Source organism: Phyllobates terribilis, unplaced genomic scaffold (assembly GCF_046119375.1).
Source record: "Phyllobates terribilis strain yellow unplaced genomic scaffold, ASM4611937v1 Scaffold_13__5_contigs__length_258822181, whole genome shotgun sequence".
In the NCBI taxonomy this organism is placed as follows: Eukaryota; Metazoa; Chordata; class Amphibia; order Anura; family Dendrobatidae; genus Phyllobates; species Phyllobates terribilis.
Window position 1 is genome coordinate 208,664,712 of NW_027362773.1, and position 17,224 is coordinate 208,681,935.

Genomic DNA, 17,224 nt, shown 5'->3' on the forward strand with positions numbered 1-17,224 from the left:
ATTGGGGCTGAGACTGAAAAGATGCGTCCTGTTTCCCTGTGGGAGGGTTAGAAACCGTTAGTGTTAATGATTTAAATGTAATGGAGCAATTATTCGATATCTATTGTTAGAAAAACTGGTCTATAACCACAGGCGCAGACATTAAGCGTCACCCTGTGCTAGTGACGTCATCGGTCGGCGCCGGAGGTTGCTGGGAGTGCACGCTGCAGCTATGTGTGAAGTCCTGGAAGGGGAAGAATTGGATTGGGGGAAAGAGGAGAAAAGTGACAGGTGAGCAGGGGCAACATTGTCTCTCAGAGGCCAGGAAAGCTGAGTGACAACCAGTATGGCCGCCTCAGCTAGATGTTGACAATTCCTGCCTCTGCTTTGCCCCCTAGAGGTAGTCAATGGCCTCCTTCACAGTGCCCACTAAAGGTAGTCAATGGCCACCTTCACAGTGCCCCCTAGAGGTAGTCAGTGGTCGCCTTCACGGTGCCCCCTAGAGGTAATCAGTGATCGCCTCCACAGTGCCCCCTAGAGGTGGTCAATGTCCAACTCTGCAGTGCCCCCTAGAGTTATATAATGACCGCCTTAACGGTACCCCCTAGAGGTAGTCAATGGCCACCTTCACGGTGCCCCCTAGAGGTAGTCAATGGCCGCCTTCGCGGTGCCCCCTAGAGGTAGTCAATGGCCGCCTTCGCGGTGCCCCCTAGAGGTAGTCAATGGCCGCCTTCGCGGTGCCCCCTAGAGGTAGTCAATGGCCGCCTTCGCGGTGCCCCCTAGAGGTAGTCAATGGCCGCCTTCGCGGTGCCCCCTAGAGGTAGTCAATGGCTGCCTTCGCGGTGCCCCCTAGAGGTAGTCAATGGCCGCCTTCACGGTGCCCCATAGAGGTAGTCAATGGCCGCCTTCACGGTGCCCCCTAGAGTTATATAATGGCCGCCTTCACGGTGCCCCCTAGAGGTAGTCAATGGCCGCCTTCATGCTATTCCCTAGAGGTAGTCAATGGTCGCCTTCACGGTGTTCCCTAGAGGTAGTGAATGCCCGCCTTCACATATTTTCACTCATGCATTAGAAATGAAAATAACAATTGTGCCGGTCCTGACACTTAATCGTCACCTGCAGCGCACAGAAGACCCTGCCAACTGTTATGGGGTCCGTTGATCTATGATAAACGCGCCTGCTGTGTGAATTACATTTTTTTTTCTTACTTTGGGCAGAACCTGCCTCCATCCCAGATGTGACCCGAGTCGGGAGGAGGCACTGCAGCTCCTGGGACATGTTGGGGGAGGGGATAGTTTTCTGGTTTTCAGGCTGACGTGACTTCTCTTCTATCCTCAGGTCGGGGCAGACATGTATGAAGTGCAAGGAAAGCTCCGCCGTCCTCATCATACGGGTGGGAGACGCCTTCTGCAAGTAAGTTGTGCACATTGCGGAGTCTCTCCGCCCCCTGGGGCTAAGTCCGGAGGACCGCCTGTTACGTGACGGCATCAATAGCTCCTCTTCTGATTAGCCGGTCTGGCGCTTATGTCACACTGCAACGATTACATCGCAATGAGTTGACTAATCAAAACAAGAGCTGTGGATTCCGTCACAAAACTTTTATCTGTAAAGATCGTTCTATTTCTTGTGCATCTGCCATGTTTTTCCGCACGTGGCATTTTCCTTTAGTGGTAGATGTTGCAGTCTGAACTCCCTGAGCGGCTTGTCCTGAGCTCTTTCCCTCTCTTTTCTCGATGTAGGTCGTGCTTCAAAGAATATTTTGTACACAAATTCCGAGCCATGCTGGGGAAGAACCGAGTCGTGTATCCAGGAGAGAAGGTAACGGAACCTCTGGGTTCGATAATTACTCAAAGTGCGACCATCATTTTGAAAAAGCTGCTGATCGTAAGGGTGTATGGGGGTCCTGAGTCAAAACCCTGCTCCTACATACGCTGCACACACAGAGTGGTGCATGGGCTCTATAATAAGTTTGTGGGTCCGTACACTGCTTGGGTCTCTGAACTTGAACCCCCTCCGATCGGCAGAAATATTGAAGATATGTTAAAATTCCTACAAAGTGATAATTATACTTTAAATGTTTATTTCTAACCTGTAAAGCTACAACTTGTGGATCCCTCGGGTTTCCAGCTTTGTGAACCCCCTAAAGATCCCAACGGGGGGGGGGGGGGGTTAAAAATGCCCCACGGGAATGGACCGGTACCTGAGCTCCATTCATTCTCTAAGCTGAGCTTTGTGCTCTTACCCTTAGTCCCATAGGCAATGATGGGAGTGTGGTGCTCATGCTCTGCTCCACCAATTCACAAGATTTCCCCTATACTGTGGGTAGCCTGTTACTGGCCCCGGTGGTCCCGTTCTGTGCATATGACCACTGCAGCCAATCATTGTATCATTAAACGGCGACCGTTCAAATGGCTGACCGTCCATGTAATATATAGTAGGATCACAGGATGCCCTCTATAATGTTCGTGCGGCAATATATACACACAGATTATCCCAAAAAGACGTTGGGCTCTATTCATCATTTGTGGTCCCTTTTTTTTTTTGCCTTGGCGTTTTCGACCCTGAAATTACTTAATGCTTCATGCAGGATACACACAGCAGCCTGCCATGCAAAGCTGCAGTATAAAGCATGGAGTAGGGTAGAACAATAGTTATTGCTGAGACCAACGGTACCTAAAAGACCAGGCATCTACATTACTGATCCAGCTGTTCTCCAATGCAGCAGAAGTAAATGGCAGGACTGGCCGTCCTTGCTGCGGGTGATGTGGCTTCAGAGATGCATGATCACACGAGAGGTTTTACAGCACGTGGGAAATCAAGGATTTCTGTTATGACGTCCATCTGTTTCAGGTTCTCCTGGCTTATTCTGGTGGACCGTCCTCAAGTGCTTTGATCCAGCAGGTCCAGGAGGTGAGAACACTACATGTTATACCATTATATCTTATTACAAGTAACATTGTATTTAAAGAGATTGTCCAACAATGAAAAATTAAGAAAAAAAAACACAAACTTGTGAAGACCCAGGGTCTTCCGTGGGCATAATACCACTCAGACAACGCAGGGTGAGGGTAACACAGTGTGGCAATACTTTATTGAACCACCAAACAGACAATAACATACAGAAGAGTCCCAACAAATACCCAAGATGGTGCAAACTACAGTCTCACCCTTCCGCTGACTTGTCGGGATTAAAGCCGCTGCGACTCCAGGGCACCCAGGGACGACTACCCCATCAGTGGCACCCTGCTTTTGGTGGGCCCCCATAGAGAGGAGGTAGCGGCAAGCTTAGGAAGCTGACAGTCCATTGAGGTACGTGACCAGGTGACCGGACGGTCCCAACCTGGCTTCTCCTAGCGTCTCCTTGGGGCCAGATGACCGGAGGGTCCCAACCTGGCTTCTCCGAGCGTCTCCTTGGGGCCAGATGACCGGAGGGTCCCAACCTGGCTTCTCCGAGCGTCTCCATGGGGCCATATGACCGGAGGGTCCCAACCTGGTTTCCCCAAACGTATCCATGGGTTCTGTGATAGTCAATGGAGCAGATCTGTATTCCTCCAGCTGGGGTCTTGGTCCCTTTAGCTGGCATCCTGTAGAATCCAAATCTGTGTCCCTCTTGATGGAGCTATGGTGTCCTGTAGAGCTGTCACATAGACAATCAAAATATAAAATAAATTAATCTGATCAGTAAACAGTGTAACGAGAAAAACAATCAAAACGCCATAATTATGTTTTTTTGGCCGCCACAACGTTGCAATAAGAGGAGACCAAAACTTTGTATCTAACCAAAAATGGTATCAATAAAAATGTCAGCTCAGGGCACAAAAAATACCCCCCTCAAAGCCCCATATCCTGCAAAATGAAAATGCTACGGGTCTCGGAATATGGCGACAGAAGAAAGGTTTTTTATGTTTGTTTTTTACGAATTTCTGAATAATTTTTTTTTCTACTACTTAAATAAAAAAACCTCTACATGTTAGGTATTTGCGTACTCGTACTGACCTGGAGAATCATGTTACCAAGTCAGTTTTACTGTATAGTGAACATGGTAAATAATAAAACAATTACATACGGCTATATTGACGCAAAAATATAAAAGTTATGGCTCTAAGAAACAGGCGAGGAAAAAATGGAAGATGGCGTTAAAGGGGTGATACTTTAGGATATCCTAACATTATTACTGGTGGGGGGCTGACTTCTGGCAGTTTCTTATACAGTGGGTGGTCCGTAGTGTCAATATTCAGAGTAATTCGGAGCAGGAGGTTGCAGCACTGGAGCAGCCCCCCTTTTTCCTCGGATTATTGAGCTCTGGGTAGTGGCGGCTAATAACTTACCGGCCATAGGCCATCACTTACTATTGGGGAAACCCCTCTAATTTTTGTTGTTACCGTGTGGTCACTCATTACTTGTGATTTTGTGTTTTCCAGGGTTTGGGTCGTGACGCTCCGAAAAAGTTGCGCTTCATTCCTGGCATCCTGTTCATCGATGGTGAGTGAGAAGTACAGACTTGGAGGAGCACCGCTCACCCTCTGCCTTTGGGGGATGTGAGGATAGGACGACGTGTCTGTATCGGGGGTCTTACTGACGTCTCTTATCTTCCTGTCCTTGGGACTGACGGTCGGGTCCTTCTTGTATTACAGAAGGTGCGGTGAGCGGACAGAGCTGGGAGCAGAGGGAACAGAGCGTGTCCGAAATACAGAGGGTTTTACAGAAGACCACTTTCCCCTTCCATATTGTGCCCCTGGAGCAGGTACATGGGTGGTCACATCTAGGAGCGAGGAACATGGGGGGGATAATATCCGCGGCTCCTCAACAGCCGCCGCTACATTACCTTTCTTCTATAAGGTTCTGGCGTGTGATTGCGCTGCGGTTTTTTCCCGAGATCGCAATTAAACTCTGCTATTTTAATATTGGCTTTGGAAAATCCAAGGAAAGAAAAAAAGCAGCACTATCACATGGTGTGAATTTGTCCTTAGAGCAGGAGAGAGATTTGCGCTGCTGATGAGTTCAGATCACAGAGGATTTTTCTCATGTGAAGGCAATTGTAGCAACCGCTTCAGCTGTGAGAAGTAATGTCAGGGGGGATTTTTAGCATTTTGAGGCGTTCCCTTATACTGACAGTAATCAGAGAGTCTAGAAAAAAGCAGATGATGATGGGCTGTACCAATGTCATAGGAAAACTGCTTTTTTTTTTTTTTCTTGTTCCCGTTTGTTTTGTCCCCAGATTTTCTCTCTACCACGGTCTGTTCTGCAGTCGGTTCTTCCGGAGAAACTGGAGCCTACGGAGAATTACAAGCAGGCAGTGAATAGCTTTTCAGGACAGCAGCGGGCACATGGGGCAGATGAGGTATCGGGCAGCGCTGATGAGCTGGCACAGCTCCGTGTTACTGGCGATGAATGCAGCACATACAGTCGTGTTCCTCCGGAGACCACCTCCGCACTGACTGAGGTCTTCAACTCTGCCAGGACTTTGACGGCCAAGGTGGAGCTGCTGCAATCGCTCCGGTAAGCTGCACTCCTAATGTGCACCCGCTGCTTATACTCGCACTTTTCATCTTCTTGTTTAGTAATCGAGATTCTCCCATGTCTGTAGGAATCACCTTATCCTCCACGTGGCTCGTACATGCGGATACTCCAAGGTGATGTGCGGTGAAAGCTGCACACGTCTGGCGGCTCGTCTGCTTTCTAACATATCTTTAGGACGTGGGGCATTCCTAGCTTTGGACACGGTGAATATACTTCTTGTACAACCATGTGGAAAAGTTAGCTGCTGGGCATCCTACGCGGTGGCTGCTGGGCATCCTACGCGGTGGCTGCTGGGCATCCTACGCGGTCGCGTGCAGCTGCTCTCAATACAGGATTACATTAGGATTTTCTTTCTTTTTTAGGGTTTCTCTGATGATCGCTCTGGAGATGTGGTTATTGTCCGGCCCATGCGGGAATATTCACTGAAAGAAATATCCTTCTATAACCGGCTTTTCCATGTGCCGTCCGTCTTTATCCCCACAATGGAGACTATGGTACCGATAAATAAGCTGCTCAGGTTGTGATGTGGCCTCTCCTGGATGGGGGTGTCAGGTTGTGGTGTTTCCTATTCTGGACGGGGGGCGCTCAGGGTGTCGTGTGGCCTCTCCTGGACGGGGGGCGCTCAGGGTGTCGTGTGGCCTCTCCTGGACAGGGGGCGCTCAGGGTGTCGTGTGGCCTCTCCTGGACTGGGGGGGGAGGGCTCAGGCTGTCGTGTGGCCTCTCCTGGACGGGGGGCGCTCAGGCTGTCGTGTGGCCTCTCCTGGACGGGGGGCGCTCAGGCTGTCGTGTGGCCTCTCCTGGACGGGGGGCGCTCAGGCTGTCGTGTGGCCTCTCCTGGACGGGGGGCGCTCAGGCTGTCGTGTGGCCTCTCCTGGACGGGGGGCGCTCAGGCTGTCGTGTGGCCTCTCCTGGATGGGGGGCGCTCAGGCTGTCGTGTGGCCTCTCCTGGATGGGGGGCGCTCAGGCTGTCGTGTGGCCTCTCCTGGACGGTGGGGGGGGGAGGGCTCAGGCTGTCGTGTGGCCTCTCCTGGACGGTGGGGGGGGGAGGGCTCAGGCTGTCGTGTGGCCTCTCCTGGACGGGGGGGGGGGAGGGCTCAGGCTGTCGTGTGGCCTCTCCTGGACGGGGGGCGCTCAGGCTGTCGTGTGGCCTCTCCTGGACGGGGGGGCGCTCAGGGTGTCGTGTGGCCTCTCCTGGACGGGGGGCGCTCAGGGTGTCGTGTGGCCTCTCCTGGACGGGGGGCGCTCAGGGTGTCGTGTGGCCTCTCCTGGACGGGGGGAGGCTCAGGGTGTCGTGCGGCCTCTCCTGGACGGGGGGGGGGGGGGGGAAGGCTCAGGGTGTCGTGCGGCCTCTCCTGGACGGGGGGGGGGGGCTCAGGGTGTCGTGCGGCCTCTCCTGGACGGGGGGGGGGGCTCAGGGTGTCGTGCGGCCTCTCCTGGACGGGGGGGGGAGGCTTCAGGGTGTCGTGCGGCCTCTCCTGGACGGGGGGGGGGGGGGGAGGCTCAGGGTGTCGTGCAGCCTCTCCTGGACAGGGGGGGAGGCTCAGGGTGTCGTGCGGCCTCTCCTGGACAGGGGGGGAGGCTCAGGGTGTCGTGCGGCCTCTCCTGGACGGGGGGGGGGGGGGAGGCTCAGGGTGTCGTGCGGCCTCTCCTGGACGGTGGGGGGGGCTCAGGGTGTCGTGCGGCCTCTCCTGGACGGGGGGAGGCTCAGGGTGTCGTGCGGCCTCTCCTGGACGGTGGGGGAGGCTCAGGGTGTCGTGCGGCCTCTCCTGGACGGGGGGGGGGGGGGGAAGGCTCAGGGTGTCGTGCGGCCTCTCCTGGACGGGGGGGGGGGGGGGCTCAGGGTGTCGTGCGGCCTCTCCTGGACGGGGGGGGGGGCTCAGGGTGTCGTGCGGCCTCTCCTGGACGGGGGGGGGGGGGGGGCTCAGGGTGTCGTGCGGCCTCTCCTGGACGGGGGGGGGGGGGCTCAGGGTGTCGTGCGGCCTCTCCTGGACGGGGGGGGGGGGAGGCTCAGGGTGTCGTGCGGCCTCTCCTGGACAGGGGGGGAGGCTCAGGGTGTCGTGCGGCCTCTCCTGGACGGGGGGGGGGGGAGGCTCAGGGTGTCGTGCGGCCTCTCCTGGACGGGGGGGGGGAGGCTCAGGGTGTCGTGCGGCCTCTCCTGGACGGGGGGGGGGGGGGGGGGAGGCTCAGGGTGTCGTGCGGCCTCTCCTGGACGGGGGGGGGGGGGGGGGAGGCTCAGGGTGTCGTGCGGCCTCTCCTGGACGGTGGGGGGGGCTCAGGGTGTCGTGCGGCCTCTCCTGGACGGGGGGGGGGAGGCTCAGGGTGTCGTGCGGCCTCTCCTGGACGGGGGGGGGGGGGAGGCTCAGGGTGTCGTGCGGCCTCTCCTGGACGGGGGGGGGGGGGGGGGGGAGGCTCAGGGTGTCGTGCGGCCTCTCCTGGGGGGGGGGGGAGGCTCAGGGTGTCGTGCGGCCTCTCCTGGACGGTGGGGGGGGCTCAGGGTGTCGTGCGGCCTCTCCTGGACGGGGGGAGGCTCAGGGTGTCGTGCGGCCTCTCCTGGACGGTGGGGGGGGCTCAGGGTGTCGTGTGGCCTCTCCTGGACGGGGGGGGGGCTCAGGGTGTAGTGTGGCCTCTCCTGGACGGGGGGGGGGGGGCTCAGGGTGTCGTGTGGCCTCTCCTGGACGGGGGGGGGGCTCAGGGTGTCGTGCGTGTGGCCTCTCCTGGATGGGGGGCGCTCAGGGTGTCGTGTGGTTTCTCCTGTGCGGGGTTCAGGTTGTGCTGTGTGTTTTTTCCAAAGCTTTATGGATAAATCTTGCAGAGTTTTTCATGTTTAATGCACATACATCTGCGTCTATTCCAGGCTCCTGAGAACAGCAGCCTCCAGCACCTCTCCGAGTCTTTTATCACCAAGCTGCAGGCAGAATTTCCCTCCACAGTGAGCACCGTGTACAGGTAACATCCTCCACCACAACTTCTCCAGTCTCTCTATCATTGGAAACAGCAGAATTGTCTATCTGCAAATTGGGGTCCGCCTGTACTCCACCTATGGGGTATTTATTCCACATGGTCTCCTCTGCAGGCAGGACGGCCACGAGCCTTGGACAGCGTCCTGTGTCGGGGGGCCTCGGAGGGCGTCCTGCGCCGGGGCTGTGCATCCTCTTTACGATCGATAACAATCAGTGCAGGGACAAGTAATTCTCCATTAGTCTGATGTTATATAATGAGAGTTTTTTTTTATTTCAGGACAAGTGAGAAGCTAAATATCTCTAGGAGAGAAGCTGCGGATGAGAACGTCCAGCAGGAAAGATGTCTTATGTGCATGTGCCATTTGGACACACGTGTTGGTGAGGACTGAGGGTCCGATCATCTTCTGCCCCGTTTCTTTAAAGGGAATGTGTTATCAAAACATTTTTTTTCCCAACAATTGATAAAATGTAAAGTATTAATGTTTTTTTTTTATATATATTTTTAATGGTATAAAATATGAAATGTAGCCGTAGTGTAGAGAGATGAGATTGGACACAGACCACTGTCTCCTATCTACAGGGGCTGCTGTATTTGTGGTGTGTAAGGGTTGTGCTCAGACACTTACACACCAGCATATAAAAATTGCTGCCCCCAGTGGCTGTAGGAAAAAATAATAAATTAAATGTTAAAATGTGACATCTAATTTTGCATTAAAAGTAATTGATTATATAATGAACAGTCATTAATAAAAAATAAAAAAAAAATCGTGACACATTCCCTTTAAAAATGTTTCCACTCCGGGGCCAACTATGTCCCTCACCCGCTTTCATGGCAATGAGTTTGGTGCCACCTTGTGGTGATAATAGTGTAGTGCACGCTCACAATGCCTTGCATGTGTCTTATAACGATGTGCTTTTCTTCCACCAGGTGAAGCCTCTGCCTTCTGTGCCACACAGATATCTCAGGATCTCTCCCAAAAGAGGCCAAAAAGCAACGCAGAACCCCCAAGAGACCCCGATAAGCAATGCTGCACCGGCGGACAGAGCTGTGACAAATCCACCTCTTGTAGCAGGTGAATGCTGCCTGTGCCTGGTGTCATTGGCCACACTGCTGGGTATATATGTATATTCTTCACTTACAATGTCTTCCCCCTCCAGTGCTCCCAGGACACAAGACTTCACATCCTTCTTATGCTACAGCTGCCGAGTGACGGTCAAGGACGTGGTAGGTGAAATCTCAGGGCTATTAGCCAAAAAATGTGTTACCAAGTCTGTGACTCTGACTCAGATCCCTATACTTTGTGTCATAAAACCTGGACTTGTGGCTTTAATATGGACGTGAAAATGAGCCTGTATCATGGCCGACTGATTGGATGCAGCTCACTCCATAGGCAAAGTAATGTCCCAGCCATAAACCTCATATATAATATAAAACCATTGGCTTTAATCCTTTATTGCATGCACTATTTAGTTATATTGTGACATATTTCTTCTTTCTTCCTCATGTACCAGACATCAGTAAGCGCCTTCCCTCCATACATCCTGCAGGAGGCCGAGCACAGGAGCCGCAGGTAATCTGCTTATTATCCAGAGCTATGACATTAAAGCCCCATTCACACAGCAGTTTTTGGGTGTACAAGTGTTCTTCACAGATTGTACTTGTACCCATGACAGTCTATGGGATTGTTCAAAAGTCAGATGGCAAAAAAAAAAAAAAAATCAGAGTGGCCTGTGCAAAACTGCGGAGATAGGTCCTATATTGATCTGGGTGTTGGCTCAAAGTTGGCAATGCAAGTCTATGGATCATTGAAAAAAATCAGATGCCACCCTTGTGCTGGACAGTTCGATAGAAGGTTGAGAAACTTTAATGTTCACATACGAGAAAAACTGATGAAATTGTAAAGTGCTGTGGAATAATATAGCGCTATATAAGTTATGAAAATCAGACGAAACTGACGTCCGCATGAAGCCAAATAAAATGAGTAGGATCTTTCCGCTTCCACAGGTGGAATGCCCCCTAAAGAGCTCATACAATAACACATTTGATGGGATATATATAGTTATATATCTGTATATTTCTCTCGTCTATGCCTGTGGTTTAGGTCAGCGATGAGGAGCGAGATACAGGAATTCCTGCTGGATGAAGGATGTGAAGACATATGAGCGGATCGGGCCCGGACGGTGTCCAGGAGGCCGCACAGGCCGGCACCACACTTGTATTTTTAAATAGATGCTAATTTATATGTAAACTTTGATCTTTTATCATATAAAATAAAGTTTTATAGAAAAATTTATAGCGCAGAGAGAGATGGAGAAGCCTCCTTTATCAAGGGGAAAACAGTCCTTCTGGGTCACAGCAAGTGGTTGGTGGAAGAGCAGATTTTTTTTTTATTAAAATAATGAGAATGTTGTGTTTTAAACCATAAAGAAATCTCATAATATATAGTAATAAAAACAATGCGCTCATTGCAGGTGCAAAAGTGGCTTAAGCTGAGTCATGAGACATAACTTACACTTTTAAGGCATTTTAAAGATTTATGCTGATGAAATGTATGAGATTTGGCAACTTTTTTTTAATATACGTTAATGTTTCACCAAAGTAGTAAGTTGTCTCCCATCCATATAATAGAGGATAACTTGCTGATCACTAGGACCTGCAGTGATCTCGAGATCCAGGTTACCAGACTCGAATACACATGCTCGAACGCCGCTCTGTTCGTGGTCCATGGTCCGGCTACTAATAGCAGAGTGCTGTACTCTGTCAGTCCCGTAGACTATGAATAGAACGTCAATCAAGCAAGTCCCAGAGACCAGTCCTCGAGATTCCTGGGGCACCCCCAGTGATCAGCAAGTTTTCACCTATTTAGGGGATAGTGTTTCATTTTTGGAACTTGTAGAATTGCTGCTTCCAATAGGTGGCGCTATAGAGTTCAAGTTCCTCTTTATCTCTGAAGAGGCAATTAGCATATTAAATTTCCCAGAAAAGCATTGCATGGCGAATAAGCTTCCTTACCTTGGCATGCCAGAGCCGGTGTGTCACTCTCCACAAGGAGAAACCTTACCCCTTAGACCTCAGTCCAGAGCCTCTTATCTAGCCAAATCAGTTCTCATACTTTGCACTGATGAGGGCCAACAGCCCGAAACACAGTGTCTGCAAACAGATTCTGATTTAGCTATTATCTTAAGTCATACTGCAAGGCTCATTAAAGGGTTGATTGTGACTTGTAGGATTGCTGCTTCCAATAGGTGGCGCTATAGAGTTCAAGTCCTCTTTGTCTCTGAAGAGGCAATTTGCATATTAATTTTGGGAAACAACCGTATAAAATCTAGTTAAGGGTCCTATATATAAAACTGTCTACATCAGTTAAAAGGGGTATTAACTCTCAACCCAGTATTGCAGGGATATGGGCTTTTGAGGTCTGTATGCAAATTTCCGCTTTAACAAAGGGATGTTAAGAAATGATTATTCTTTAACTTTTTTTTTTTTTTCCTCTTCTGTACGACATTGCTCAATCATATAAAGGCTGCAACATAGAGGAGAATAAATGCAAGTTTAACTGGTTCATGCCAAGAATTTTTCACCTCCATCATTTAGCGGGAGAGCGGCAATGCTTGTCACATCCATAAAATGCTCTGGAGGTTTCTCAGATATCGGGGAATAATGCTGCAGTGTCTGGGGTAGATCCGGAGCGTCTTCTCTCTTGCAATGAAACCTCGGAGAGAAAGAAAAAAAAGTACTCGATCGCTTCATTGGGGAACACAGGAAATCATGGGGTGTATGCTGCTGCCACCTGGAGGCTGACACTAAGAATTACAACTACAGATATGCAATGTAAAATAATATTCTGAAAGGCCGTTTTTAATTAATCCATGGGTTGAAAATCTGTAAATTCTCACAAATGAAAGGGGATTCTGTCAGCCCAAACTAAACTTCTAAACTAGGGATGTAGCCCCTATACAGATAGATGGTGCTCACAGAGCATGGTGTAGACTCTTGCCGCTCGCACAGCATTGCATGGACTTCCTGCAGCCATTTTTCAGGCTTGCAATGTGGCAAGAATGTTTGTAGCTACTGACTGCAAGCTGAGATCTTACATGTAATGTGGAATTAAAACAGCGTATTTAAAAAAGTTACTGAATTTATGTAGTAAAAATGTGTCGTAGTGACGGCAGTAGGGGACCATTTACGGTGACAATTTTTTTCTTCCTTTGTATCAGAAACCTCTCTCCTATGACTCCAATGCTCAAAGCGTGTGTGGGCTCATTAACCAGCAATACGGCTTCATTGACTCCATGTGCTCTTCATTGCTTTCATGAAAAGGAACGAGCTGCGTTGTGTAGTGTGATCTTAGCCTTTACATATTACTACCACTAGGTGGCGCTGATCAGATCACCCCTCTAATTCCAATGGGCCAGAGCTTATATGTGGCAATATTATATCCTCCTATGATAGCACCATCTGGTGGAAGAATGAAGTGCAGATGTTAGTGTGTAGAAACTAGTACTAGAGAAAAGTTAAGACTCTTATTAGCAAAAATGGTCATGGAAAATAAAACTTGCATGGTGTTAACTTTGGGGCGGATAAAAGTATCTATGTACCAGAAAAAGGCCCAAATAATTTACAAAAAAAAAAAAAAAAAAAAAAAAGGGCAAAAGTATAGAGCAAGAATTGTAATATGACCTTTCCGTCTGATTGATGGACAGCACAGTGCAGTTTATTTCACAGATGCCATGTTTAATAGTAAAAAACACAAGTAACTCTGAAAACTTTACTTGATTTTGGATTTGTTCAGAAAGCAGAGAATGAACCGGGCGGCGTCCTGCCGTATTGCACAGCGGAGGGTCCTCTTTGGTGTACAGTATTGATGTGAGGTACAGGCTGGTCCCCTCCCAGCGTCGGGTAGTGTACAGAGTCGGCAGCCGCACACCCAGGCGTTCTCCGCACTTAATAAAATAAACTTTTTACAGTATATAAATATCTCTTTATCACAAGTCATTCCAGAACTTTGGTCAGAAGTTCCAAATGATAAACATTACATAAAAAAAGTCTTCACCCCCCAGCAAGATCCTCTGTGTACGGCGGCACGGGATCTCCAAACATTAAGCAGCAATATGGGTCTAGTGATGATGTCTTAGGGCTGGTCGGAGATCTTCATCGGGCAGCGTTTCTGCCCTCTTGTGGCGGCAGTAGGAGACTGCAGCAGTGTTTTGAGGTTCTGGGTTTAGGAAGAAATGTTGACCTTCTCGCTTGCCTTCCTTGCACTGGACAGGTAGTATCGACGTTCTGCGCTCAGTCACATAAATAGTTTTCCTTCCGGAGAGCACGATGGCGCTCTTCTTACTTCATGTCACGTTCCTGCAGCATTCACATCTAGTACTCGCCTCGCGGCTCAGCGTCGCCATGCTTAGTCCTTCTCTACTGTCCACTTGATCATGGTCTCCGGTGATCGGTATAAGAAGATGAGCTTGGCGTACAGCTCTTCTTCCAGCTCCAGCTCTCCGCGCTCCCGCACCACGTAGATGTCCTGACAAAGCTTCAGGATCTTATCTACACAAGGCAGCTCCTCAAACATGATGGAGTGCGAGATCTCGCTGAAGAAACCGCGCACAAACTTGCCAATGACCAGGACGATCGAAACGTACAGACCCATAATTCTGCCGAAGACAAAATGGTGGATTTGGTGAAAATGTGTACAAACCATAAAAGCTTGTGTGAACGAGGCCTTAGGTGGCATTGCTCTTACCCATATCCAGCGAGGAAGCCCAGGCTTGGGGGGCTGACCTTGTCGTTAAATATAACCATGGGGAGGATGTTGCAGTCTCGCTTGCAGTCCTCCAGGTTGATCACCCACCACTCCACGAAGCTGTTGCTTGAGTTGCCCTCGCTTATTCGCTGACGGTTCAGGTGCACGTTCACATTCAGATAACTTTCCTCCTCATCTGAGAAACAGAGATCGGGATTTATACACAGAGACTCCGATTCATCAAAGCCTTACAGCAGCGCACCCGTCATCCAGGAGCAGCCGGGCACCACTGAACGAAGTGTCGGGGACGTGAGTATATTTCCTGTCAACACTTTAAAAAAAAATAATTTGTGGCACATGGACATAAAACTGCATAGAAATTTGGCGGTAATTCAACCACTTTTCGAAGAAAGCTGCTTTTCTTTGTAGAAAACTACCTTGCAAAAAATGGAGCTCATTGATACACCGTAGGATATTATCAGGGCAGCCTCCAATCAATTTACCGTATTTTTCAGACCGGTTTAGACAGCAGAAAATAGGAAAAAATGTTTTTTCCTATTAATTAAAACTTCCCTGGAGGTGTAAAGTGGAGTGAGGTCATTATCGCAAATTTTAATGTATTAGGGTAGAATAGCAAGGTAATAAATCTATTGTTAGTGTCTCTGCAGTGTTATACACACACAGCTCTGCTACACGGAGATAGATACACACAGCTGTACTACATGCACACAGCTCCGCTACATGCACATATAGACACACACAGCTCTGCTACACGTACATCACATAGATCAGTGTGACCGGAGGGGAGACAGCAGCTCTCTGATCGGGAAGGACTATATAAAGCTGCCTCCGGACTAGGAGACACACTTTTTAACAAGGTTTTCTTGTTAAAAAAATGCTTCTTTATAGTCAAAAATACAGTACTTAAAAAAAGGTGATTCCAGCAGGTAAGTGACAAAATAATGACAGCTGCGTGTACAGTGAATTCTCTTACCTGGCTGCAGCTGTTTCACAGGATTTGCCTCTGGTCCATTAGGGGCTCGGATGTACTTTGGAAACAAGTGGGGGACACATCTGTGCAGAGAGGGGTGGGTGAATAATTCAACATTTAGCATTGCCTTTCAATCAGTAGTAAAGGGGCATAAAGCTCTGAGATCTGAGCACTTACACAGGGGTCACTCGGGTGCCTTCTAAGAGGTCGGCCAGCTGCATCCGCACCTCACTCCCCGTCTCCAGGTCCTTAGTGTGTTTCTCTGATGTGTGTTCCACAGTGCCCCCTTTTGCCAAATCCCTGGAATAGCAAGAATTTGCAATACATTAATCAGGCTTTTAATTGCCAATTTTTTCATTCATCATCCAGCAGTCCCAATTCATCAAGCCTGGGATTGATCACGTTGGTCTTGATGAGGGGACACGCTCAAGTCAGAAGGGCCCGATTCATTAAGAGGTGCATGTGTCTTAGGCAATGTTCACATTGCGGTTTACCCTATGTTCAATGCCTCTTAGGATTTGCATTCAATCCCGTAAAACAGGATTTGACCGACTATAATGATGCATGGAGTAACTCTGTTGTGCTTAGTTGTCAGATGAATTGCACAATAAATTTGCAACTCTTCAATATATTACCAATTTTGATGTATATTCCACTTCGCAGGATGTATATACAGAAAGATATACAATGTGGGTGTCGTTACTGTACCGGTTCCATGGAAGGTCTCACCTCTGGAAGTCCCATGTAAATCTAAGTGTAATGGCTGACGATCCGTTCTTCAGCTCCTTCCTCATCTGCTCTCTGCTCGGAGGACTGATCCCCCATATGGAGCCGGAGTTCCCCTCGATTTGTGCGGTCACTATGTCTTCGTAGCTGTACAGCGTGATGAACTGCATGGCTGTCTGAAACAAAACAGAAGAAGAAGATGACGACTTGTACATTGCTCCATGGCCTAAAGACCTAGAATATATTCTGTCTGAACCGTGACCGCTCACCGGCTGCCGATCAAATTCACTGGTGAGCTTCTCGTATTCCTGGGGAGTGAAGGGCTGGATGGATTGTTGTTGAGCGCTCATCGTGAAGAGCGGCTGGACGGAGAAGAAAAAAAAAAAAAAATCAAAAAATACATTCACATGTCCTAGGGAACAAGGCAGCGCATGGAAGAGAAAGTTGTGGAAAAATGCACCGTGTGACTGCTACATCTGTCTCTAGCTAGGACTTGTTCACATGTTGCGTTTTTTTGCAAAGTGAGATTTCTCAAATAGCTTATTTTATTTTTTGCAGATATGAACCAGAGCGATTTTTCAAATCCGCATAGTGTCAATTTTTGCAGCATTTTTCACTTGAATGATGAAAATATTGTACGCAGTGTTTTTCTTTATCACTTCATTGGGGGACAATGAGGTTGACACTAGGCAAAAAAAAGAAATAGCTCCTCCTCTGCAGTATACACCCGCCTACAGGCACCAAGCTCACCAGTTTAAGCTTAGTGTCTGTAGGAGGTAGACCTGGATCCTACTGATCCAACCCTGTTGTGTTTTATTAATGTTTGTTCTTTATTTTTCAGATACAGCTCTTCAGGGTTAACAGGGAACACTGCGTCCCCTGTTATCCCCATTCTCAAGCGACTGAGAGGGCAGTGTGGCATTCCCCACTCTCGGACCCGCTGGGCAGGACCTATCCCCTGTCACCTTCAGGTATCTCAGGGTGATTCTCGGTGGCCAGTCCTTGCCCATTCCCCACCCCAGCCCCCTCCTCGGAGCGGCCTGGGAGGGAGACAGTGGTCACTGGGGTGACCTTCCCCCAGATTCTGGGGTCGACACAGTCTCCTGCACTGTCCAGGACCGGTCAGTGCGGGAAGGAGGAAGAGCTAGGATCCCCCCTATCCACGGAGGACCTCCTGTGACCATCCTCAGAGGGAGAGAAGAAGAAGAGTCATCGGGACCTTAAACAAAGGTACAATCCCTCCCAAGCCTCCTCAGCCCCAGGTCCCTCAGAGCACACGGCTATGGCACAGTCTTACCTGTCAG

General features: G+C 49.6%; 2 protein-coding genes across 2 annotated transcripts in view; one reads left to right on the plus strand and one right to left on the minus strand.

Moving 5' to 3' along the window:
• Positions 1-11: 11 nt before the first annotated feature.
• Positions 12-10,760, plus strand: CTU2 (cytosolic thiouridylase subunit 2). The gene is made up of 15 exons (XM_073659172.1): positions 12-270; positions 1,318-1,392; positions 1,719-1,797; positions 2,830-2,889; positions 4,401-4,461; positions 4,614-4,723; positions 5,198-5,478; positions 5,567-5,702; positions 5,862-5,993; positions 8,354-8,445; positions 8,737-8,837; positions 9,388-9,532; positions 9,618-9,684; positions 9,972-10,030; positions 10,562-10,760. Exons 1-15 carry the CDS (start codon positions 212-214, stop codon positions 10,620-10,622), a joined length of 1,518 nt encoding a protein of 505 aa, XP_073515273.1. The 5' UTR covers positions 12-211; the 3' UTR covers positions 10,623-10,760.
• Positions 10,761-13,173: 2,413 nt separating this feature from the next.
• Positions 13,174-17,224, minus strand: part of PIEZO1 (piezo type mechanosensitive ion channel component 1 (Er blood group)) — a 129,125-nt gene continuing 125,074 nt past the window's right edge. The window contains exons 46-51 of the mRNA XM_073659170.1: positions 16,190-16,282; positions 15,924-16,096; positions 15,372-15,494; positions 15,198-15,277; positions 14,204-14,399; positions 13,174-14,114 (exon numbers count right to left, since the gene is read on the minus strand). Of these exons, the coding sequence (XP_073515271.1) occupies positions 13,865-14,114; positions 14,204-14,399; positions 15,198-15,277; positions 15,372-15,494; positions 15,924-16,096; positions 16,190-16,282 (915 nt within the window). The 3' untranslated portion in view covers positions 13,174-13,864. The remainder of the gene's footprint in view (positions 14,115-14,203; positions 14,400-15,197; positions 15,278-15,371; positions 15,495-15,923; positions 16,097-16,189; positions 16,283-17,224) is intronic.

What these genes read in the sequence shown, in the direction of transcription:
- CTU2 (XM_073659172.1), top strand. Translation starts at nt 212, where the DNA reads ATGTGTGAAGTCCTGGAAGGGGAAGAATTGGATTGGGGGAAAGAGGAG. An exon ending in ATATTGTGCCCCTGGAGCAG is followed by an intron (nt 4,724 to 5,197) that starts GTACATGGGTGG and finishes TTTTGTCCCCAG; the next exon opens with ATTTTCTCTCTACCACGGTC. An exon ending in CCATTTGGACACACGTGTTG is followed by an intron (nt 8,838 to 9,387) that starts GTGAGGACTGAG and finishes TTCTTCCACCAG; the next exon opens with GTGAAGCCTCTGCCTTCTGT.